This window comes from Arachis ipaensis, chromosome B07 (assembly GCF_000816755.2).
Source record: "Arachis ipaensis cultivar K30076 chromosome B07, Araip1.1, whole genome shotgun sequence".
In the NCBI taxonomy this organism is placed as follows: Eukaryota; Viridiplantae; Streptophyta; class Magnoliopsida; order Fabales; family Fabaceae; genus Arachis; species Arachis ipaensis.
Window position 1 is genome coordinate 6,848,021 of NC_029791.2, and position 24,256 is coordinate 6,872,276.

At 35.8% G+C, this 24,256-nt stretch overlaps 3 protein-coding genes and 2 long non-coding RNA genes across 11 annotated transcripts; 2 read left to right on the plus strand and 3 right to left on the minus strand.

Moving 5' to 3' along the window:
* On the minus strand, window positions 1-1,083 carry LOC107606718. The gene is made up of 2 exons (XM_016308747.1): window positions 953-1,083; window positions 1-871 (listed from the first exon to the last, which is right to left on the minus strand). Exons 1-2 carry the CDS (start codon window positions 1,081-1,083, stop codon window positions 1-3), a joined length of 1,002 nt encoding a protein of 333 aa, XP_016164233.1.
* On the minus strand, window positions 4,661-8,683 carry LOC107610092 (50S ribosomal protein L9, chloroplastic-like). Of its 7 annotated transcripts, none has more exons than XM_021107186.1 (6): window positions 8,078-8,679; window positions 7,579-7,850; window positions 5,821-7,444; window positions 5,389-5,486; window positions 5,261-5,308; window positions 4,661-5,072 (listed from the first exon to the last, which is right to left on the minus strand). In XM_021107186.1, the coding sequence occupies exons 3-6, from the start codon at window positions 5,860-5,862 to the stop codon at window positions 4,952-4,954; spliced, it is 309 nt and encodes a 102-aa protein (XP_020962845.1). In that variant the 5' UTR covers window positions 5,863-7,444; window positions 7,579-7,850; window positions 8,078-8,679; the 3' UTR covers window positions 4,661-4,951. The 7 variants fall into 7 exon arrangements, 6 of the variants coding, with proteins under 6 accessions (XP_020962845.1, XP_020962846.1, XP_020962843.1 ...); XM_021107187.1 differs by having other exon boundaries at window positions 7,579-7,894; XM_021107184.1 differs by having other exon boundaries at window positions 5,821-6,768; window positions 7,313-7,444; window positions 7,579-8,679.
* LOC107610093 lies at window positions 12,142-12,962 on the plus strand. The gene is made up of 3 exons (XR_001613392.2): window positions 12,142-12,578; window positions 12,695-12,705; window positions 12,828-12,962. It is a non-coding gene; the product is annotated as an uncharacterized LOC107610093 (long non-coding RNA).
* LOC110264456 lies at window positions 13,100-13,835 on the plus strand. The gene is made up of 3 exons (XR_002350640.1): window positions 13,100-13,171; window positions 13,296-13,400; window positions 13,799-13,835. It is a non-coding gene; the product is annotated as an uncharacterized LOC110264456 (long non-coding RNA).
* On the minus strand, window positions 18,720-22,552 carry LOC107608286. Its single transcript, XM_016310124.2, has 3 exons — window positions 22,009-22,552; window positions 21,727-21,916; window positions 18,720-18,956 (listed from the first exon to the last, which is right to left on the minus strand). Exons 1-2 carry the CDS (start codon window positions 22,432-22,434, stop codon window positions 21,869-21,871), a joined length of 474 nt encoding a protein of 157 aa, XP_016165610.1. The 5' UTR covers window positions 22,435-22,552; the 3' UTR covers window positions 18,720-18,956; window positions 21,727-21,868.

Here is a 24,256-nt window from a genome sequence, read left to right on the forward strand (position 1 = left end):
CTACTGATCTTTCGGGCCGAACGAAATGTGTGGGAGCTTCCTCGTGCCTCGCGCAGAGGACGAGGAGACCGCCAGGACTTTGGCATCTTTTCTTTGTGCCGACCTCGACCTAGGTGCCGCGTTCCTAGCTGTTACCCCATTCACTATGGTGAAGCCTCGGTCGTCTTCCTCCGGTTCTTGGCGTTGCTTGGCCGCCCGGGTCCTATCCTCGCCGTCGTGGTCGCGATTCCGTCGTCTCGGCTCCCTAATGAGGTGGGAGAATTCATCTAGCTTCCCGTCCCTGATCGCTTGCTCTAATGCATCCTTCAGGTCGAAGCAATCCTGTGTTTTGTGCCCATAGCCTTTGTGGTAGTCGCAGTAGAGGCTTCGATTTCCCCCTGTTCGTTCCTTCAGTGGTCGGGGTTTCGACAAGATCCCTTTTTCGGCAATTTGTTGATAAACCTCCATGATTGGTGAGGTGAGGGGAGTGTAATTGGTGAACTTTCTGACCCGAGGAAACAGTTTGGGTGCTTTTCTCGAATCGCCGTCCCTGGCGTGTTCCTTTTGTCCTTCTCTGCTCCCGTGCTGCCGGTCCTGGTGGTAGGAGGGCTGCCGTTTGTTGGCGGCCACGACTTGGCTCACTTCTTCGTCGTTGATGTACTCCTTGGCTACACATTGGATCTCCTGCATGGTCCACACTGGCTTCGTGGTGAGGTGTTTTCTGAAGTCCTCGTTCAGGAGTCTGTTTGTCAGGCACAAGCTTGCAACCGAGTCTGTCAGCCCGTCGATTTCTAGGCACTCGTCGTTGAATCTGTTTAAGTATTTCCTGGTCGGCTCGTCGGGTCGCTGAGTCACCCCGAGCAGGTTGATTGGGTGCTTCGCTTTGGCGATCCTGGTCGTGAATTAGGCTAAGAAGGCACGGCTGATGTCCGCGAAACCGGTCACTGAGTCCTGCGGGAGGTTATTGAACCACCGTATTGCAGGTCCCGCCAGAGTGGCCGGGAATGCGCGGCACCTTACCTCGTCTCCCACTCCCTCCAGGTTCATCCTGGCTTCAAAGGCCGTGAGGTGTTCCAGCGGGTCCTGCGTTCCGTCATACCTCATGTCCGTTGGCTTGTCAAAGTGTTTTGGCAGCCGGACCTCGAGTATGGAACGATGAAATGGGGTCGCTCCCATTATCATGGGTCCTCGCATTCTCGTCGTTCTTCCTTCGTCGTCCTCCCGACGAGCGTCTTTGGTTCCGCGATCTGTAGTACGCCGCCTCTCATGTCTGGAGTAGATGACGGGGTCATGGCGTCTTCTCGCGCGTCCTCTTTCCCCCGCGCTCTCGGACTCAGCCTGGCGGCTGGGCGTGCGTCTGGAGTGGCTCCTAGAGTGAGAGCGGGAGTGGCTTTGTTCTGGGGTGTGCTGGTCGTGCTCCCTGTTTGCTAGCCGGCGTTCCAAGTCTTGCATCCTGTGGCGTAGTTCTTGCATTATTCTGGCGTGATTATCACCAGTTCCCCCGAAGGGTCATCTCTCTTGAGGTTGTGTTGTGTGTCTTGGAGGGGATCTCGTGCGCTGCTGGGAAGCAGTTGCGGCGGCGTCCCCTCCGGGCTCGGCCTCGCAGCATGTTCCACTTTGGACCAGTACGAAGTCCATGGACGTCCCCACAGCCAGCGCCAATATTCGGTAGATCGGGTACCGGACGGATTGGACAAGTATCCTAGTCAATGGAGGGGAAGTCATCTGGTCGTACGTCTCCGAGTTGGGGGTAGGCGAGGTCCCGAGCTCTTCAAATGTGAAAGGGGGGTGTCACCTGCAAAGACACTCCGATGCCCAAGTCAGTGAAGTGTGCAGGCGAGTAGAGAGTGAGTGGTATGTGACGTACCTTGGGGGAAGGGTAGATCCTTTCCTATTTATACTGTGTCAGAGGTGGGCCCTGCAGCGACAGGCCCACCTTCTTCGAGGCCTCCCTTGCACAGCTGAAGCGAAGCTGTCAGGGACGCGTGTCAGGGACGCGTGTCCAGGTCAGAATCTGAGCGTCTCACCCCCGACCGTTCGGGTCGGGTGTTGCTCGGGTCGGGCTGGCCCGTAAACTGCTTGGGCCAGGTCATAACAGATACATACTGAGCTTGCTTTAATAGCTAATTCCATTACATTGATTTGGAAATGTAGTGAATATATGTATATTATCATTTGGAATTGAATTCTGCTAGGAATCAACTCAATATCTGCCTATTACCAGCCAATTAAAATAGCTTAGTAACAAAAAACTTAAATAACTAAAGAAATTAAATACCCAAAAAATTCAATAGTTACCCTAACATCATCTTTCATTTTTCAAGTTCACATTCAGAAATTCACCACACAATCTTTCCTCTACCTCCCTCACTTGCCATCTCTGCTGCGCCGCCGCCATCGGCTGATGAAGTCACCGCCAACGTGGAATGGCCACCAGTGACGAGCCTTGCTTCCACTACCAACGCTGTCATTCGCGAGCTCCGTTCCATTCAACGTCGCTGCTGCCGCGTCGATCGACCTCTGCGTCCTCGCCAACACCACACCGACCAACCCGCCGCCTCCACCCAGTTCCAGGCTTCGTCTTTGTCGGCTCCTCCACGCGCGTTCTGAGCGACGTCTGTGCCCACCGTCGTTGCCGACCTTTCTCCTTGCGGTGCTACCCGCTGCTGCGCCGCCACCCTCCCACCGTGAGTCTCTTGTTTCGGTTTTTACCACGTTTAAATATATCTGTATTTTTTTCAAACCCTATATTGGATGGAAGAAGTAATTGAGATTTTTTTTCTTTGATTTGTGTTTAATAATGCTGAATTAGATGCGATTATAGATTGGATGTTATTGTTATTATAGATTGTATAGCTTTTTTTTAAAAGAAAATTTTGTTTTTTCTGATTCAAAATGTTGATGATTTAGTTTGTTTTCTGTACTGTTGTTTGTTATCTGAATTGGTGAATTCTGCATGCACGCTTTACACAGGCTTTTTGTTTTGTAAGGGTGATTTGGGCATTTAATTTTTCTGAATTGCTAAATGTTATAATATTAATTAAATTTAGAGGTGTTCTGAATATGCGTATTTAAAATTGTAGCAAGAACAGGGATTGCATGTAACTAGATATTGGATGTTGCTGTCATTAGATAATGGATAATTTTGTCTAAAAAAATTAAAACTCTATCCCATTCAAATAGTGTATGTCACTTGTTTTTAATACTATTGTTCCTTACTTGAATTGGTAGATTTCAGTAAATTTTTTATGGCGACAATGTATGGTTATTATATATATTTCCATGGAATTGTATTGAAAGTTCTGCTTGTGTGAAAACTTACCCAAAGATCTTTACAGATTACAAAATTACCTGATTTATGTTGCTGAAAAGCCTCGCCGCCGACTATCGTGCGCCACCATCAAGACACACACACACATGTGGATTCGGCTATGGAACTTAACCTTCTCTTTCTTTTTTCCTTCTTTGCTATCCATTGCAGAAGACATGGAGTTTTTAAAGTCATACCACAAAAGAAAAAGGATACCTAGAAAATTCATGATAAGTGGATGTTACTTCTGTCAAACATTAGGATGTTCTTTTTGCATACTAAATGGATGTTACTTTATACATTTTTCGAGTTTTCTTGTTTTGTAGTTGTAGATGTCTGTATTTTGTTAAGAATTGTATGGCCTTTTCTTTTTAAATCCTACTCGGCATGTTTTTTCGTGTAGGTACTTGGTTGTTTTTGTATAGATATAAGTGGATGTTACTTCTGTTAAGCATCAGGATGTTCCTTTTTCATACTAAATGGATATTACTTTATACATTTTTCGAGTTTTCTTGTGTTGTAGATGTGGAAGACTGTATTTCTTTAAGAATTACATGACCTTTTTTTTTTTAAATCCTACTCGGCATGTTTCTCCATGTAGGTATCTGATTATTTTTGCAAAGGTCTAAGTGGATGTTACTTCTGTCAAGCATCAGAATGTTCCTTTTTCATACTAAATGGATGTTACTTTATATATTTTTCAAATTTTCTTGTGTATCAGTTATGGATGCCTCTAAATTCCTTCACCACCTTCCCAAGCAACATGCCATGTTGGTTTCACTTTTGAAGCTATCACACTAAGAGTGTAGTATAATCAATCTTGTTTTCCATCATAAAATTCTTTTTTTTTATCAATCTTGTATTTTGAAGTTCTCATATAAAAATGTCTAATAGTTTAAGATACACATTCAAAATTACTTCTATAATCTATTTGTATTTGCTTCTTAAATGTCCAATAGTTTTGAAGAAGAAAAATTTCTATTTATGTACCTGTATTCATATAAGTAATAGCCATCATTATTTGCATGATAGCTTGGTAACTTACAAAGCACTACAAGAGACACGCCGAATAGTGGCGGTTTATTTAGGGATTTGCGGCGATTTTTAACCGCTGCGAAATGAAATTCCAGCGGTTCCACAAGCGTTACCTGTTAAGGGGTGGAGATTTGATTTTGCGGCGGTTTTGGGAAACCCCTGGCACAACCGCTGCAAATTAGATAATTGATTTTGCAGCGGTTGCAAAACCGCCGCTATTTTGGTAAGTGGATTTAAAAAAAATCTGCGACGGTTTTAAAACCGCCGTAGATTTAGGTGGGTTTTTTTTTAAAAAAATGCGATGGTTTTGAACCGCCGCAATTATCATACATGAGCTTAAAAAAACTGACAATTTTAAACTAGAATATGATTTTTACAAATTCTAGCTTTCATAACCTTAAAAAGGAGACTACTCTATAATAATTACATAACTTTCATGAAAATAGTACATTCCAAACAAAGGTCCTAAAACATGAATACACATTCAAAGAGAAAATATGAACTTTGGGACAAAGTTGCATAAAGCTTGATGTTTGAAGATTCATACAGTGGTTATTCACCTTGAACTAATGCAAGCCGATAGCTCCAAATGTGCATTATTAGCATATAGAACTTCATACTCGTGCTTTAGTTAGCAAAGACATTCAACCTTATTCTCACTGTAACTTCCGGATAAAGCTTTAACTCTGCGATATATTCTCCGGTTTCATGTATCTCTAGAAGTTCGACAATTCTCTTGCCCACCTCCCTATGAAAATCACAAAAGATCACATGACAATTATTCATAAACACACGTATTCGTTAATATTTTAGTGCTTCAAAGGAAAAAGAAAAGAATAACCATTCACATTTAAAGTAGAATAAAATGTTACCTAAGACTAGTTAGTACTCCCAATTCTCAAAGAGAAAGACTTGTGTACATCAGACAGATAGTACCTTTGAAGCTGCGCCTTGATAATGTCAACAAGATCTTGAGCTGTAACACTGAATAACAAGCAAATTTAGAAGCATAATTCATATATAGCATAAATCAATAGCTCAAAATTACACAGAACAAGTCTCACCTTCCAAAAATTAGTTTTCCTTTACCACATTTCTGCTTCACCTTGAAAGACCTAACTGTTTCAAAAATTTGAGCAAGTTGTTGTGCCTCTTCTTTTACCTGTAGAACTAGAAACTCAGATACTGAAGAATGCATACAATAATCATATAGGAGGGGGAAAACTATACTGATAATGAAGAAGTATCAAAGTAGTTGTAAACTTTCTTGCATTGAAGACAATAAGATATGAAAATGAAATTAATTTTTGGAATAAAAACTAATATGGAGTTAGAAGTTAAAAAGACAGCAGGATTTTTGTAACACCAGGTTTATATGTAAAGCTTACTAGCAGAGATTTGTTACCACCAACTTCTACTCACAAATGGAAACCTTCATTTCATATTAACAGAGACACATTCTATCCAAATATGGATTGGAGGGGGAAAAAGATTACCAGATTTTTCTCAGCCTCAATTCTTTCTTCCTCTAACTTCATTTGAAGATGCAAGGAAAATTCAGTTTAAATTGTGCAAAAAACACATACATTATTGTTAACATTTTATATGGCAATGCATATTTTTTCATAGAGAAGTAGCTAAGCTAAGCTAGCCCTGCACATAAGAAAATAATTCAGACAAGATGGCCTACCAGAAAAATTGAGTGTAGAAAATATGAAATCAAATATTTGTACAAGAAAATTTGATTATTTTGTCATTGAAAAAGTGCAAAAGAGATTTCAAGTTGAGAATGAAAATCTGAGAAAGGACTACAAAATTTCATTTTGTATCCATGAAGGGCAGTTAAGAGCCTGAGCTTTATGGAAAAAACACAAACATGACCAACCCAAAATATCAAAGCCCGATGGACACAGTAAATAAATTCAGTTTAAATTGTGCAAAAAACACATACATTATTGTTAACATTTTATATGGCAATGTATATTTTCGCATAGAGAAGTAGCTAAGCTAAGCTAGCCCTGCACATAAGAAAATAATTCAGACAAGATGGTCTACCAGAAAAATTGAGTAGAACATATGAAATCAAATATTTGTACAAGAAAATTTGATTATTTTGTCATTGAAAAAGTGCAAAAGAGATTTCAAGCTGAGAATAAAAATCTGAGAAAGGACTACAAAATTTCATTTTGTATCCATGAAGGGCAGTTAAGAGCCTGAGTTTTATGGAAAAAAACACAAACATGACCAACCCAAAATATCAAAGTCCCATGGACAAAGTAAATAAATTCTAGCAGCAAGCATGATTATTCAAGTTATGAACTCTAAAGATATCTAAATGCTTTCTCTCGATCAATGCCACAAAATTTTTATGCCATAATCCATTGATTGCGGGACATCCTCTCCTCTTCAAGTTCCATTTCAAGATTCCCACGCTCCATCTCATACTAAATGGGAGAACATGAACAAAAAATAATATAAAAAGAAAGTTCATTTAATGCTTCAGCATTAGTCTAATACGAGTTAACATTGCAAACAAGGAAGATCCTAAAGATTCAATAATGTTGCTATTTCCTGACCAAGTAATCTAGATAGATAAATGGGCCCGAGTAAACATTATAAAATATTATCTTATTTCAAAGTCCATTATCCTCTAATATCTAGTAAGACATTAATTTAAGCAATCATGGTGGCAAAACAGGGCAACTCTTACTAATATGTACTAGCGGCATATTATTTTTCTATTGTTTTATTGTTCTATATCATACTTTTTCTTTGATTTCTTATTAGTGATAAATGTAGAAGTTTTTAAGATGGTATTTATTTTAGGAAGAAAATTGGGCATCATTCTCTTGTACATCAATATAAATCTATACAGAATGGAAAAAATATTACAATTAACACAATATACTAATAACTGAAATTCAAAAGGAGTATAATAAAATCCAGAACCATTATAATGTAAGATCTACATAGAGGTTTAAGGTATACCATTCTAAATATTGTATGCAATCTGCTACTCCTAGCGTTCATATTTGTTCATATATTAGAAACATGCCATTGAAGCCATTGAGCACAGCATGAATTATATCCTTGGCGAGCAGCTCGTAGAAGCCATGGGTGCTAGTTTCATCGAACACATGATTTGCAAGTAGCATAGAAACATGAAAAAAAGGTAACGAAAATCAAATTGAAATTGCAAAAACCTCGAAGTAATGTGAATAAGTAGAGGAAAAAGAAGAAGAAATAGAATATACCGAAAAGCATAAAAAGAGTTAGAGAGTGGTGTGTCATGAATCCTGTGAAGCAAAACACGATTCTCTTCAACCTTCCAGAAGCTCCATTAGAGGAGTCTTCAAAAACTAGAGGGCGAAGACGAACGGCGACGCAGATCTTCTCCATTTTTTCTGCTTCCGCTTCGATTTGAATATCGTTTTATCTCTTTTTTATTTTTTCTTTTTCTTCGAGGTTTTCAACAGAATGCAAACAGACCCGAATCATTATTATCATCCTCACTCATATTTTGGACCTTCGTCACAAATTAATAATCTTTTACTAAATCAACATCAATTACTGTATTTAGTGAGAAAAAAATTAATAAGTATTTCATCAAACACCTGGAGTGCTTGAGAATTTGAAACAATTCAATTAAGAGAAACTAAAACTCATTAAATATTGTTATATCAAAGAGCAAATCAATCAGAATATCAGAATAAAAAACAAATAAATGAATAGAAAGGGAAGGAGAAAGAGCACCAGAAATTGAAAACGAGTAGAAAGAAGAAGAGATTGCAAAAATTGATAGCTTGCTAACGGAGAGAGCAACGACGTCGTTGGCGGAGGAGATGTGTTAAAGGAAGACGCGCTTTCTCTCTCGATCTCAGAAACTTAGGTCGCAACCAGAACGATCGAAGGGCAGTGCGTGGGTGGCGGATTGAATTGAGATTTGTTTGCGGGATTCGCAGGTAGAGGTGGACTAAACTGGTAGTGAGAGAAGATACACATTAGGGAGGGAGCAACGCCAAAACTCGGTAAGATGAGAAAGGTGCGATTTTGAATGCAGGGGAAAGGCAGAGAACCCTTAGAAGTTATTCACCATGTTTCAATTAGGGAGGGAGAGAACGGGTTGGGGTTTGATAAAAACCTCCCAAATTAAAATTATCTAGCTGCGCACTCAAAAACCTCAAGTTGAACCGCCCCAATTCTTCCATTCACAGCTGTTTGATAAACCACCCCCAAATTACCGTCGCAAACCTCTGTGTGTCTTGTAGTGAAGACAGTGAAAAAAGAAAAACTCTCTAAACTACTTTAACAACAACATAATGAAAAGATTAATTCCATACAAGGATACAAGCATCATTCGATTTGCTTATAGAATTTGAAATACCAACTTCCGAATATAATATAACAAACATAATGAAATTGTCAATAGAATTGGCATTGAGGCTATGACAAATTTAATGGGATCAAGGCCATTATTTTTTAACTTTCTGATGCACTAAATATTTTTTATGCTGATGGATCTATCTGAGCTTGATAATCATTTGAAATTTTTTCTTTGTACATCGTCCCTTTTCAAAATCTTCACTGCAACATCCTTCCCATCACTTTTCAGCAATGATATCCAACAACAATGAATCAGCAAAAATGAAATGGTAATTAAACCTAAACAAAATTTAGCAAACAAATCAGTCAATCCAAACCAAATGAAATTCAAATCCAAGAAACATAAAAGCATGATGGAGTATCACTAGTGGATTAACAGCAATACTCAAGCATAATCCAATTGATTCAACAATCATATTTCCGCAAAATTGGCTATAACATAGTGGATTAACAAGATCAAATAATCTTAACAACTCCAGCAAAATAGCAATAAAACAGGAAATCTCTACACAACCCAACAATATTCAAACTATGCCAGCAATAATTCCTCCATTAATTCAATAGAAAGTCAATTAAACCAGTTCAAATAAATTCAACAGCATATTCCATCAATTCAATCAGCAAACTCAGAATAGTTCCAAACACTTTCAGCAGCAATTTTTCAACAAAATAGTCAGTAAACTCAGAATATTTTCAATTTCTCAACAAAATCGTCAGCAATTTCTCAACATAATCACACAATTAACCCAATAGTTTCAGCAACATATTCGTGAAAATGGGCAGTAAAACAGTGAATCTCCATACAATCAAACAATTTTCACAAAATCTCAATAGCAAATTCTCTATTAATTCAGCACAAAATAGCAAATCATGAATACAATTAACTATTTTCAAATAATTCCAGCAACAGTTATAGCAAATCAACAATTTCAACGCTTTCAGCTTAAACGAATTCAGCAGCAATTTTCAGCAATACAATTTAATCCAAACACTTTTCAAAACCTAATAACCTAAGCTAATCCTATCAAACAACCTATTTTCACTAAAAGAAAGTAAAAAACCAAGCTGAACTAATGATGAAATCGATTGAAAATTAAAACTGAAGTTCTAATCAAAACTAAACCAAATTAAACTGAAATAAAAGAATTAAAAAATTGAGTTTGTTCAAAACATGTACAAAATAACAGAGTAAGAAATTAAGAAAAAGGTTGAGGTTGCAGCGGTGGTGGAGATAACCAGAGTGCGTCTCCAAGCTCACTCGAAGGAGGAGGAACAGGGGCTGTCCTCTGTTGCGTCAAAACTTGGCTGAGCTCAGGGAGCTTCGGCTGTTCTACTGGTTCAGTGTTGGAGAGTGAGACAGGGTGGCACAGAGAGAGGAGCCGGAGCTAGGGTTCGGTGGCCCTGGGGTTGTGGCGGCGACGAAGCAGAAATTGGTGCGAAGGTCTCACTATTAGAAAACTAGTTATTACAGATGGATATTTTTGACGGATTTTATCCCACAGAAATACAGACGAAATTTCAAAGGAATTTTTTGTCGGAAAACAAAAAAAATGAATTAGGATAAATTACAGACAGAAAATAGAATCCATTGATAATTTCATCGGTAAAATTAATTTTTTTCGTGGGAAATGGTTACAGACGGAAAATCCGTCTATAATTAAATAGACAAAACACTGCATTTTATTAAATTATTATAGACAGAAAATCCGTCTGTAATTTAAATTTTTCGTCGGAAATGTTGAGGTAACCCTAATTTTATCACCACCCATTCACACTCCATTCACACTCCATTCGAACGTTGCTGTAGAAGGTGTTGTCGAACTCTTTGCCCTCATCCCTCGAACTCTTCTCCTTCGGTAGAAGGTGCTGTCCCCGCCGGTGGGGACAGACCGTGGGTGCCTTCGTCATCTGGGAAAACTCTACTTGGCCCTCTTCGCATCGTTCCTCCTCTCCTCTCCATCGCACGAAGTTCTAAGTTGAGCTCGTGGTGTCGCCGTCGCAAAGGGTTCCTCCCCTCCTCGCCGTGCGTTGTTTCTGATTTTCTGCTCCTCGCCGTTTTTTATTTAGGATTAAGCTAGCGTTTGCCTTTGATTTTGTGATTTTATTTCCGATTTTGTGATTTAATCTCTGCTTCCTTTAATTCTCAAAGGTGCTTGATCTGCGCTTTTGCCTTCCATTTCTCTCTCTCTCTCTCTCTCTCTCTCTCTCTCTCTCTCTCTCGTTTTCTTAGTAGCCAAACAACTTGTTCTTGTTCTTGTTCAGGTAGTAGTTGCTGCGTGTATTGGCTTTGATGTTTATGCAAAGGAGTTGATGATTGACCAGCCTTGAATTTTGGTAAATGTGGTGATTCATATCTTCAAAATTTGCTTCAGGTGCCACTCTTCACCACCACCACTTTCAGTTTTTCAAACCTAATTTCTCTGTTTATTCTTTTGTTAATTGTTATAATTACTATTTTTTATTTTTTATTCATATTAATTTTTTGTATTGTTTGCTTGATGGGGTATATTTTCTTCTACGATGATAAGCTTGTTTTCTTTTTTCAACTTTTTTATTTTCCGATTTGATTTGATTTATTTTGGAGTTGATGGATGATGCTGCGGCTCCTAATCACTTTTTCAATGAGTTTGATTGTGGTTTTGCTTGTGTGGCTTCTGTGTTTGTCTCCTTGTTTCTATTTTAAGATATATGCCTTTTGTTTTGACTTCTAGTCTCTTTTAATGTAACCTTGAACCCAAACATCTCATTTTAACTTTGGCTAAATTTTTTTGGACAGATATCTATTAGTAGTTGGTTGCAGTAATTGTATTTAAATAGTTCAGATTCATGGGGTTATTAGGGTTATTTTCATTTTTTGGTCCGCTTGTTAGTTTTGTATTTTTGTGGTGTACTACCATGCTTTGAATTGAAACTCACTTATGTCTTTACTCTTTAACAGTTCTTTCATTTTACCAGTTGATGATTGAAATTGATGCTGGGTAAATACTTCCATTTGTGGAGTCAATGCTACAAAGATGAGTGCTTTTGTATAGCAGTGCCTCTAATCTGTTGCCAATAGAGCCTGTGTATATTATTATTAGTGGTTGAAGCGAGAGCTTATAAGATGATATGATCTTGTTATTTTCCAAAGTCAGTCCATCTGTTTATTCCTGTCTGATGATTTGTAATTTATCATGGTAATTTTTGATGAAATATATGCTATGAACAGAATTGGAATTCTGCATTAGAAACTACTATATTTACTGGAATCTTAGATAAGAATGCTCAATTTGATACCTAATGTCAATGGATAAAATCAATATTGATGAGGTCCTTCATTGATCTGATGGCTTTTTTGGTTATTTTTCTTGTTTGAACTTTAATGATATATTATTTTTTGGATGCTGAATTGCTGATTGCAGTATTTATTTTTTTAATTCTATTTATTTATTTATGGTATGAATCACACAGTTTTTCGAGTTTCTGGTGTCTATTGACTTGTATGATTCACCTTTGGGAACAAGTTTAACACTTCCACACATAACAAGTTCGCAAGTTTTTTATTAGAATGGATTTCTATAAAATTTTCGTTATCCATTATACTTCTGTTTGCCTAAATGGTTACTTCAAGATGAAGTCATTCACCAGTTGGCTAAATGATTTTTAATATGAAGATTATTTAGTAATAGTCATTGTTACAACATCTTATTTCTTAATGTGTTACACTGACGCATCCATATCCAGCCTGCAGTTGCTTTAAAGCATGCTAAAGAAGGAACAGAAAGCTCAGCTTTCTGGTTTGCTCTTGGAGGAAAACAGAGTTACACCAGCAAAAAAGTCAACAATGACATTATCAGAGAACCACATTTGTTTAGTTTCTATTTTAATAGAGGTATCATCATATAAGTACTTCTCCATATAATTATGAAACTCCATATTTGTTTAATGATATTCAACTAAGCTGACCATTTCTATTTTGTATATTCTTATGCAATGTCGATGCACCAGGAAAGTTTCAGGTGAGTTTGTGATTACCACATTATGTAAACTTTCACACTCTTGCTAGGAAACCAGTCAGCAGTAACTCTGTAACTATAGGTTTTGTTTTTCTTCTAAATCTACCTTATACGTTACTCTCCAGGTAGAGGAGGTGTACAACTTTTCCCAAGATGATTTGTTAACAGAAGACATCGTCATACTAGACACGCATGAAGAAGTGTTTGTTTGGATTGGCCAGTCTGTGGACCCAAAAGAAAAATAAAATGCTTTTGAAATTGGCCAGGTACATAATGTTATCAATACATATACTTAGCAGAAGTATATCAGATATATGTGTGATTTTTGAAATTGATTAGGTAATCCATGTGCATGTCCATGTTTCAAAATGAGCCACCTTATGGATTATTTCCTGATGCAATGCAAGTTCAGGGGAACTCTTTCCAGAAAAAGGTGACATTACTCTTCGGGATTCGCCATGCTGTAGAGGTATAGACCTGAGTTATTAATTCTGATGACAAAAGTTTTGATGTTTTTCTTACTCTAATGCTGTACAGTAAATATGTTGTGCAATGAATATCTGTTTAACTATGCTTGCTGAATATATTGACAGGAAAAGTCTAATGGGCCAAGTCAAGGGGGACCAAGACAAAGAGCTGAAGCTTTGGCTGCCTTGTCTAATGCCTTTAATTCATCTTCTGATATGACATCCAGTATGGTATGGTAACATGTTTAAGATTGTATAAACTATATTTTTCTTTGTTGTTTTATAGTCAATGAAATTCAACCAAAAGTAGGTTCTCCTAACAAGAGGGTGTAGGATAATGACAAAGCATTTAAGCATATTGTATATGGTATCTTTTCTTTTGTTATTAGTGGTAAATTTAATAATTATATTTAGGTAGGTACAGGTTCAGATTTTTTCATCTTTTCCGAAAAGAAAATTAAAGGAAAGAATATCATAGTATTTAAATTAAATTTGCTAAAAAGGAAAATGAAGGAAAGATATCATAGTTTTTAAATTAAATTGAACATCTCCAAATCAAGTCACAGATCATGATGATTTCATACTCCGTTGGAACTTGCCTTTCTTTCTAATACTTTCTACTCTCACAGTCATAGGATAGATTGAATGGGCTGAATCAAGGAGGACCAAGACAAAGAGCAGAAGCTTTGACTGCTTTAAACTCTACATTTAAATCATCATCCGGACCCAAAAGTTCTAGCTCTAAGACAATTAGAAGAAGTCAAGGATCATAAAGAGCAGCAGCAGTAGCTGCTCTCTCTCAAGTTCTTACTGCTGAGAAGAATAAACAATCACCTGATTCTTCTCCTGTGGCAACCAGAAGTCCTGTTGTGGAAACTAGCACTTTCGGTGAGAAATATAGCTCATATTGTCTAAGTTAAATGTGTCACAAAAGAAAGATTAGCTATTATGAGAAGGTTAGAGCGTCAAGTAGTTCTAGTGCAGTTCCACTACCACCGCCACCGCCGCCACCCTCAATGTCTTCGGATGAGGACTATGATGATGATGAGAATGAAGTTGACACTGAAGACTATAGATGATAGTTTTAGTATGGTTGAACAATATACTAGGAATTATAGTTGATGATCAATACATTTTGTTTATGTTTTGAATTATATTGACTTGCTTGTTTATAGTACTTCATAATACGATAAATTTGTTTATTTCTTGAAATATTATAAATATTCAAATACAAATTAGATAAAAATTTATATTAAATTTATATTTATTTTGTATGAAAACAAGTTAATTTTGCAATTAAAAAAATAAAAAAAATTCTATTTTACCTTACTGACGGATTTACAGATGGATTTTCTGTCTATAATCAAAACGTGGGATGATTTTCCAAAGTTCAAATTACAGACGAAAAATCTGTCGAAAAATCCGTCTGTAATTACAGACGAAAAATCCGTCAAAAAATCTGTCTGAAAATCCGTCTGTAATTACAGACGAAAAATTCGTCGAAAAATCCGTCTGTAATTACAGACGAAAAATCCATCGGAAAGTTTGTCGCTTTTGGGAAATGGATAGAAAATTTACAGAGGAAAATCCGTCGGTAACTGGTAAAAATTCGTCTGTAATTTTTTGACGAAAAAAATTCGTCGGTAAATAATTTCTGACGGAGCTTTTACAGAGGGACAAAATCTATCGGTAACCAAAAATCCGTTTGTAATAAAGACCAAATCCGTTTGTAAATCTGTCAGTATTAATTCATTTTCTAGTTGTGTCTGGTTTGCGGAGAGAGAAGAAGAGGGTTGGTGTGGCTGAGGAGGATAGAGAGGGCTTCGCGCTGGGTGGTTCGGTGACGATGACAACGAAAAAGAGTGTGTACGGCGCGGCTATGAGAGTGGGAGTGGGAGTGGAAGTGGGAGAGAGAGAGGGAGAGAAGGGAAAAGGTTTCTGTGCGGCTACAAGAGTGTGAGAGAAAGAAAAGTTTCTACAGTTTGTAATTAGGGTTTCTTTAATCAGTTTTTAATTATTTTAATTTTAAATTTAAAAATGACGAAAATGAAATTATCATTTTCTAAAAGAATATGTTTATTTTTGGTGAAAAGCATATATAAAATCTTCAAAAAGTATTGATTTGTCTCAAAACATAAATAATTAATTAAATAATACCTTGTCATTTATTTTAAGGTAGCTAGGGACTACGCAGTCTTTGGTGAAAATAGACATCAAACAAATTGGATACATATTGCTCCAAAATAAAATATGAAAAATAAAATAAAATTTTCTTTTATAAATTACTTTTACAATTTTTTCCTTTTTGGGTCCACCTCCACATACCTTGCTTGTTTGTATCGTACAATATATACCTGCGTGTAAATCGTTCTTCGATATCTTCCTTTTGTGTGGAATGCATATAAATGCAAAAAGATCCTTCAAATAAATTGATGAAGAATCACATAATGCATGATTTATTAAACGTATAATAAAAAGATCCTTCTAAAGTACAAGCTAAAAGTATTATAATAATAAAATAAAAATTGACAAAAATATGATTTATTAGTGTAGTAATAATATTTGAGTAAAATACTCTATATAAATTAAGACACCAATTCGTAGTCAGTAACATAAAATTAAAATAAAATAATGTCCATTTACATCATTTTCTAATTTCTTAGTATTTGTTAATATTGACTCCATACTTCCATCAATCTCGCCTCAAATAATTAATGAAATAAATTATGTTTTTTTTAAGTTAAAAAAAGTATAATATATAGATAGATTTTTTTTCCGTAACAAATATGATTTCATTTCTTATTTGTTACAAATTATATTAACTTGGCAAAATATTACAAATGGTTGAATATAATTATTTATTGCATAATTTTAATTATTTAATACCACTTTTTTTCTATTATTGGCCAGCCTTTTTTTTAGTTGCCTCTAATTTTTTTCAATTTCCTCCAGTAGCCCACGTCACAAAAATTCCTATTCTAGAGAACAATTTTTATATTTGTCACTGTAATTAATGTTTGTTTGTTTATCACACTCCTCCTTTAGTACACTTTTCTATGAGTTACCATATATGCCACATGTTGTAAGATTATTTGTCAGTCAACACATAATTATTCTTAGTCATCCAAAACTATGCCACCAAATAAATAAGAAATAAGTACAAGGAATAATGTGTAGGAAAACATGAAGGTATCGTCCTCCATGTTTGTGACATTGAAAGTATCTCCGAAACATTGTTAATTTAAAGATTAAAATTTTCATTCTCCCATGCACAACGAATGGAAGCCCAAATTGACAGAAAAATAATGGAACATTATGACAACTTTAGAAATTGTCAGCTTTATTACTTGGCCAAGGCACCGTAGTGATAATAGTAATTAGAAGATCAAAGTATAGCGGAAACTGTGCCAAGGCATAGAGAGCGAAAGGTACGGAAGTAGCTGCATAGAAGGAGATGAGGAAACTCTCATACTTGCGACTGAAGATGAAAAAATTGCCAGAGCAAAAAGATACTGTAGTAGATTTTTGACAAGTATTTCTGGCCAGGTCAATACGATATTGATGAGAAATTTTGAGTCAATATTTGTTTGTCTATTTTAGTAATTCTGATTTTTATGCTCTATTGAACTTTGTTTTGATGTTATGAATTCGAACGTTCACTTGATTTTTTTGTTAGCATTTATGCTTTAATACAATCTCAAAATGCGCTGATAGTACAAGAGAAAACCTGATTCGTAAATTTCTTTTTGTTATTCATTTATAAATATTTTTTTAATTAATGAATTATTTTTTATGTAACACAAAAATGAAAATTTATTTAATGCCTTAAGTTGTAGTGTTCGAAACATGTTTTTCAGTAAAAAAAATTAGCAAGGACTAGAATAGTTTTAACAAGGCAATGTTTAAACAAAAAAAATTCAAGTTAAAAATAATATTGCAGCGGTTAATAGAAAATTGCTGCAAAACGAATATCTAAATATTCACCAACTCGACATTTTGCGATTGTTACAGAAAAATCACTGCAAAATGAAATCATTTGGTAACCCCCTCTAAATCCGCCACAAGAACCGCTGGCAGATTTTATTTAACAGCGGTTAAAAAAATCGCCACTAAATATTCGCTGCTATCTGCTGGTTTTATTTTTGGTAAAAAGCATATATAATATCTTCAACAAGTATTGATTTGTCTCAAAACATATATAATTAATTAAAGGTGGCTACTCCAATGAAGATTTAATGATTGTCATCATGTGAAGATATATCATTTTGACCATTGGATGATAGATTGTAGGGCTTGATTTTATTTGAAGTAAAAGTGTTACCTTTATTTAAAGTGTTGCAAAATAAATAAGTTACACTTTTTAAACAAGAATCATCATGAGAAGATGTTTTTGACATCTTCATGGGAGTAGCTGCCTTAATTAAATAATGCCTTGTCGTTTATTTTAAGGTAGCTAGGGACTGCGCAGTCTTTCGTGAAAATAGATATCAAACAAATTGGATATATATTGCTCCAAAATAAGATGAAAAATCAAATAAAATTTTCTTTCATAAATTACTTTTACAATTTTTGCTTTTTAGGTCCACCTCCACATGCCTTACTTGTTTGTATCGTACAATACATACCTGCGTGTAAATCGTTTTTCGATATCTTCTTCCTTTTGGGTGGAAATGTGGAATGCATATAATTGCAAAAAGATCCTTCAAATAAATTGAAGAATCACATAATGCATGGCTCTATTATTAATAGCACCACAAATTTATCGCCCTTATTAATTTGTGTTGGTGTATATCGTACTTTTATTATATATATATATATATCACTACAAAAAAAAAGATCTATGGTCACGGTGAAAAACCGTGACCATAGCTAGTGAAAAGGGTGATCATAGGTCTATGGTCACGGTTTTTCCGTCGTGGTCTATTCTCTCGTGACCATAGACCTATGGTCACGATTTTTTTATCTATGGTCATGGTTGTAATGTTTAAATTCTGGCACTTTAGGCCACGTTTTTTTACCGTGACCATAGGTTAATCTATGGTCACGCGATAAAACCGTGACCATAGCCTCTATGGTCATCCCTTCCTAAAACCGTGACCAAAGCCTCTATGGTTACCCCACCAAAAACCGTGGCCATAGCCTTAGCTATGGTCACGATTTTAGCCGTGACCATAGCCCCTATGGCCACCCCTCATTAAACTGTGACCATAGCCTTATCTATGGTCACGGTTTTGGCCGTGACCATAGCCTCTATGGTCACCCCTAACCAAAACCGTGACCATAGCCTTATTTATGGTCACCCCTTCCTTAAACCGTGACCATAGCTTTATCTATGGTCACGGTTTTTCGCCGTGACCATAGTCTCTATGGTCACCCCACCTTGACCGTGACCATAGCCTTATCTATGGTCACGGTTTTCACTGTGGCCATAGCTTATCTATGGTCACTGTATATAGCCTGTTTTATGTTGAGATTTAATTTTTTTAAATCATAATCACATCCCAAAATGATGATAATCACAAAATAAATCTAAAAATAAAAAATTTGATAAATCCAAATCATAAAAGTTTCATTAAAAATTAGATATTCATTACAACACTAATCAAAATACAGTGTAATTTATCCATTACATATAATATCGGATAAAATATCTTATCAAAAAGTAAACAACACATCAAAATAATACATTTAGATAACCAAACTCATTATAAGACCCATCCCATCTTATACAGGGTGCCACAACAACTAGTCAACTCCTTTTGTCTTTACGAGTCCAAAAAAATTATCCTGTATACAAAATAAAACAAAAAATTTCTCGTAAAGAACATTCAAGAGTAGGTAAACAAAATAATCAATTAACAAATATTAATCCTAAATTAATATAAAATACAAAATAATTTCTATTTTAAACTTTCTGTCTTAAAATGAGACATAATCAAGCATGTTCTGAAAAATATTTACAATTTAGCAATTGAAGATTTTACATATCAATAATTATAAAATATCTTGAAAAACACAAAGCTATTTGAAAAATCAAAGAAAATAGATACAAAAACTTTTAAAATTTTTACACACTAATCACATAAATAAAGTTGATGCATGACCTCTGAAAAATAAATAAAATTAAAATTCCTAATTTATCATTAAGACAAAAAATAGTGATATCATATCATCTACATGACATTTATAAAGTGATGTGTTTTGATTGAGTGAAATCAAAATGATTTAGTAGTCCCCATATATATTTCTTTGGTAAAATTGGAATGAGAAATTTTCATGCAAAAATTTACTCTTAGTACTTAAATTCATCACTGTTACAACTCATTATATTCACCCTTTTGTTTAGTGTAAAACCTTGCTATTACCAATTTTAGAAGAAACAAGAAATGCTAATCCCTAGGTTAGTTCAAAAAACCCTAAATTCACGGACAGTCCCAACAAATAATCATCCTACAAGCATACCAAACAAGTTGTTTATTGCTACACTGAAAAATTGAAAATACAAAAATTTTCACTGAGAACTAGCCATAAGGATTCACATTTGAGAACAAGGGAATCTGCTACTTGACTAAATTTAAATCAGAGTGAGGTCAGATGTTTCAGAAAAAGCAACTCTGAAAAACAGAAAAGAGAAAATAAAAATAGCCTAAAAAGATGCATTGAAACCTAAGATATTAAAGATGAAGAGAATAGACTGGCTTTAGAAATATAATCTCATCGAAGCGCCAATTATCATTGGCAAAGCACACAACCGGAAAGCACTACAATGCTCAACTGCATCAGCAATCTAGCCTTTCCGGGTCCCAACAAAACTATTGCTCAAACTCCTTTCAACTCAATTTCAAAATCTGAACAATTTCAATATCTCAAACCATTTTCAATTTAAATTCATTTTTCTACAAATCAAGCTCATCTCCAATATTATAACCCTTTCCAAATTCCAATTCATTTCCAACAAAGTCAACTAACATCTTCTCAAACACTTTCCAACATTTTTAAACCCAAGTCATTCACAAATCTCAAATCATTTTCCGAAATCAAACTAAATCTAACATCCAATCACTTTCCAATTCTCAAATTATACTTGATAAACATTCGAATCAGAATTTTAAATCAATCCTTCATTCACTACTTCAATATCAAATAAATATTCAGAACTAGCCACAGGCAAGTAAGCAATCACATTTATTCAAAGCAGTTCAGAATTTTTTGCTAACTCTAGCTTCGGGAATATAAGCAAAACCGTGACTGCTCTGCAGTGTTTTAAATCCAGAAGACAGCAGCAGCGTACAACATTCGAAATTTCATATAAAATCCAAATTAAATCCAACCACCTTCAAAATTTATGTGGTTAAACATAACTTATTCAAATTTCTTTCTCAATTGGTTCCAGGATCATACCATTTTTAATGAAGGAGTTACGTAGCTTGGAAGTTAGGTAATTTTCTGCTGAAGTCTGTTTTACAAATCATTGAACATAACCTCTTCCAAGTCCCATAACTCACTAAAACATGGAAAACCCTGAAATTTGAATCATATATACTAAACATACTCAACTTTCACCTCCAATTAGTTGCATCTCAATATCATTCCAGAATTAAAAATTATGAAGTCTCAAAGTTACTGCATAATACATCTTTCTCTGAAAATCCAAATCTTTAAAACCACAACTCTAACCATTCTAAATTTTTATGAAATTAAAGTATTAGGACCAAAGTTTTATTTAAAATTTGTTCCATTTCAAAATTCAAACTGCAGAATTTCCAATAGAGGAATCAAGTTGCTGCTGTGTTAAACGTTCTGCAGAAAAACCAGATTTGACATCCCCAATTCAAAAATTTACCATAAATCATAAACTTAATGAAAAAGTCTCAAATTTACCAGTTTAGTTCCTTATATCCCCAAGTTTAACCCAGGCTTAGTCTCATGCAATTCCGATCATTACGTAAGTAGTTATAGCTTTTCAAAGTTTCTGACTTCGTTTAAAATTATGCAGAAAATCAGATTTTAGAGTTCAACTTTGAAAAATCATAACTAATTCTCTAGTTGATACGAAACCTTAAAAATTGAATTTTCACAATTACACTTAATATAATTTACTTAACATTTAAATTCTTATAATTTTAGTCACTATAGAGTTACTAAATCACTTTTAAAGTTGCCGTTTTATTTCAAGAGAACCTGATTTTCAGCAAACCATTTAGTATTCAAAATCCAACTCTTCAATACCCCTCAAAACCAATTTCAAATCAACCACCAACCAAGTTCATTAACATTACAATATACCAAATAACAGCTTAACGGCAACAAATCCAACATAACCCATTAAAATTCAGAAATTCTCAACAATTAGTCATCAAACAATTCCCAATCCACATAATCAATCAATATCACTAATCAACAATTCCAAATCACAATCTCAGCCATTCCAATCACAATTTCAGCCACAATTCAATATTCACATAATCAATCAATTACTCACAGCTATTAAATCTATTTGCAGTTATTCAATAAACCTTGTAGGCATTCTTAAATTGAAATCGTTTAAACCCCCTACCTCAATTAGTCAAAACCGTCAAATTTAAACGCAATGATGCCCTTCTTTTTTCCAGTTTACAACAGCCAATGCGGCCGGAACAGCAGCAGCAGCCTCACTTCTTCTGGGGCAGCAACAACAATGACAATCGCGCCTATCCCAATCATCTCCGTAGCGGTGACATCAGTGGTTCCGGATAAAGATGATAATACTAAACAGAGACATTAACATATGCTATTGTAATCAGAACAAAATATGGTAGAGGAATAGATTCGAAAAACAGAGCATGAGCAAGAGTGTTACAGTTTCAAAAATGGAATTGGGAACGCAGGGGAAGCTGCTGTCGGGTATATCAGTGACGCCTCCCTTCAAACGCGACGATGGCAAGCCCAGCCACTCGACGACCACGGCAACACCGTGACGCTCCCTTTCGTGCCTCTTCTCCCTCCTCCATTCGCGACTCCAATGGCGGCGCGAAGGACGGGTTCGATGACAGAGATCCGACAAAGCTGGCAGCAACGGGCTTCCTCTATACTTGCGAGCATGACGGCGGCGATGGGGTTGACAGGCTTCCTCTCGGCGCTGCTCTCTGCCTCGTTTCTGGCGAGCGCGACGACGATGACAACCAGACAGCGGCTGCGTGGCTATAGCGGCAGCGGCGAGGACCCTCCCAGCGGCAACTCTGGCCCAGCGGCACCTCCTCTGGGTCTCCCTTTCTCTTCCGTTCATCTCGTTCTCTCTCTTTCGGGTCTCACTCTCTCTTTGCTGTGTGTGAGGAAAAATGAAGCTGATCAGTGAAAGGGGGAAACGGCGCTGGGGTGAAGGGTATTTGGGTTAGGATTTTCTAAATTAATTTAGGAATTAGGATTTTTGAGTAAATTGAAATTTAGTAATTTTAATTAAATTAGGGTATAGAGTATTAAATGAAAATCTAATTTATTTTTTTAAAATTACTTTGAAAATATTATTTGATTATCAATTTATTAAAAATTAATAGTATTCAACTTAATTTTTTATTTATAAAATTAAATTTAAAATTTTAATATTTAAAATAAATCATATAAAATTATTATTAGTTTTTAATTATTAAAATTTTTAAAAGATAAAATATTTAAAATTATAAAAAATACATAAAAATTTTAATTAATTTAAACTCAAATGATTAAAACTGTGACTATAGACCCCTTTAGGTCACCCCCAAAACCGTGACCACAGACCCTTTTAGATCACCCTTTTGAAAAACCGTGACCATAGACACTTTTTGGTCATTGTAAAAAACCGTGATCATAAATCTCTTTAGGTCACCCTCAAAACCGTGACCATAGACCATTTTAGGTCACCCTTCCGAAAAACCGTGACCATATACCCTTTTTGGTCACCGTAAAAAATCGTGACCATAGACACCTTTAGGTCACCCCCAAAACCGTGACCATAGACCCTTTTAGGTCACCCCCCAAAACCGTGACCATAGACCCTTTTAGGTCACCATTTTTTGAAAAACCGTGACCATAGCCCCTTTTTGGTCACTGTAAAAAACCGTGACCATAGACCCCTTTAGGTCACCCCTAAAACCGTGACCATAGACCCTTTTAGGCCACCCCCAAAACCGTGACCATAGACCCCTTTAGGCCATCCCCCAAAACTGTGACCATAGACACTTTTAGGCCACCCTCAAAATCGTGACCATAGACCCCTTAAGGTCACCCCCCAACACCGGGACCATAGACCCTTTTAGGTCACCCTTTTTTGTAAAACCGTGACCATAGCTCCTTTTAGGTCACCCTTTTTTGTAAAACTGTGACCATAGTCCCTTTTTTGTCACTGTAAAAAACCATGACCATAGATCCCTTTAGGTCACCCCCAAAACCGTGACCATAGACCCTTTTAGGCCACCCCCAAAACCGTGACCATAGACCCCTTTAGGCCACCCTCCAAAACCGTGACCATAGACCCTTTTAGGTCACCCTGTTTTGAAAAACCGTGACCATAGACCCCTTTTAGTCACTGTAAAAAACTGTGACCATAAACTCCTTTAGGTCACCTCTCAAAACCGTGACCATAGACCCTTTTAGGCCACCCTTTTTTAAAAAACTGTGACCATAGGTACTCTATGGTCACCCTTTTCAAAAAAACCGTGACTATAGCTTTTTTTTTGTCACTCTAAAAAACCATGACCATAGAGGGTCTATGATCACGATTTTTTACCGTGATAAAAAAAATCATGGTCATAGACCTAAAATGTTGTAGTGTATATATATATATATATATATATATATATATATCAATATATATATATATATATATATATATATATATATATATATATATATATATATATATATACACTACAACATTTTAGGTCTATGACCATGATTTTTTTTATCACGGTAAAAAATCGTGATCATAGACCCTCTATGGTCATGGTTTTTTAGAGTGACAAAAAAAAAGCTATAGTCACGGTTTTTTTGAAAAGGGTGACCATAGAGTACCTATGGTCACAGTTTTTTAAAAAAGGGTGGCCTAAAAGGGTCTATGGTCACGGTTTTGAGAG

Bases quoted from the DNA above. Each gene is read 5' to 3' on its own strand.
- LOC107606718 (XM_016308747.1), bottom strand. From the start codon at position 1,083: ATGAGGTATGACGGAACGCAGGACCCGCTGGAACACCTCACGGCCTTT. The intron at 872-952 runs GTGGTTCAATAA...ATTCACGACCAG, and splicing joins CTGGCGGGACCTGCAATACG to GATCGCCAAAGCGAAGCACC.
- LOC107610092 (XM_021107186.1), bottom strand. From the start codon at position 5,862: ATGAAGTTAGAGGAAGAAAGAATTGAGGCTGAGAAAAATCTG. The intron at 5,309-5,388 runs GTGAGACTTGTT...CTTGTTATTCAG, and splicing joins GGAAAACTAATTTTTGGAAG to TGTTACAGCTCAAGATCTTG. The intron at 5,073-5,260 runs GTACTATCTGTC...TGATTTTCATAG, and splicing joins ATCAAGGCGCAGCTTCAAAG to GGAGGTGGGCAAGAGAATTG.
- LOC107608286 (XM_016310124.2), bottom strand. From the start codon at position 22,434: ATGAACGGAAGAGAAAGGGAGACCCAGAGGAGGTGCCGCTGGGCCAGA. The intron at 21,917-22,008 runs GTAACACTCTTG...GTCTCTGTTTAG, and splicing joins CCAATTCCATTTTTGAAACT to TATTATCATCTTTATCCGGA.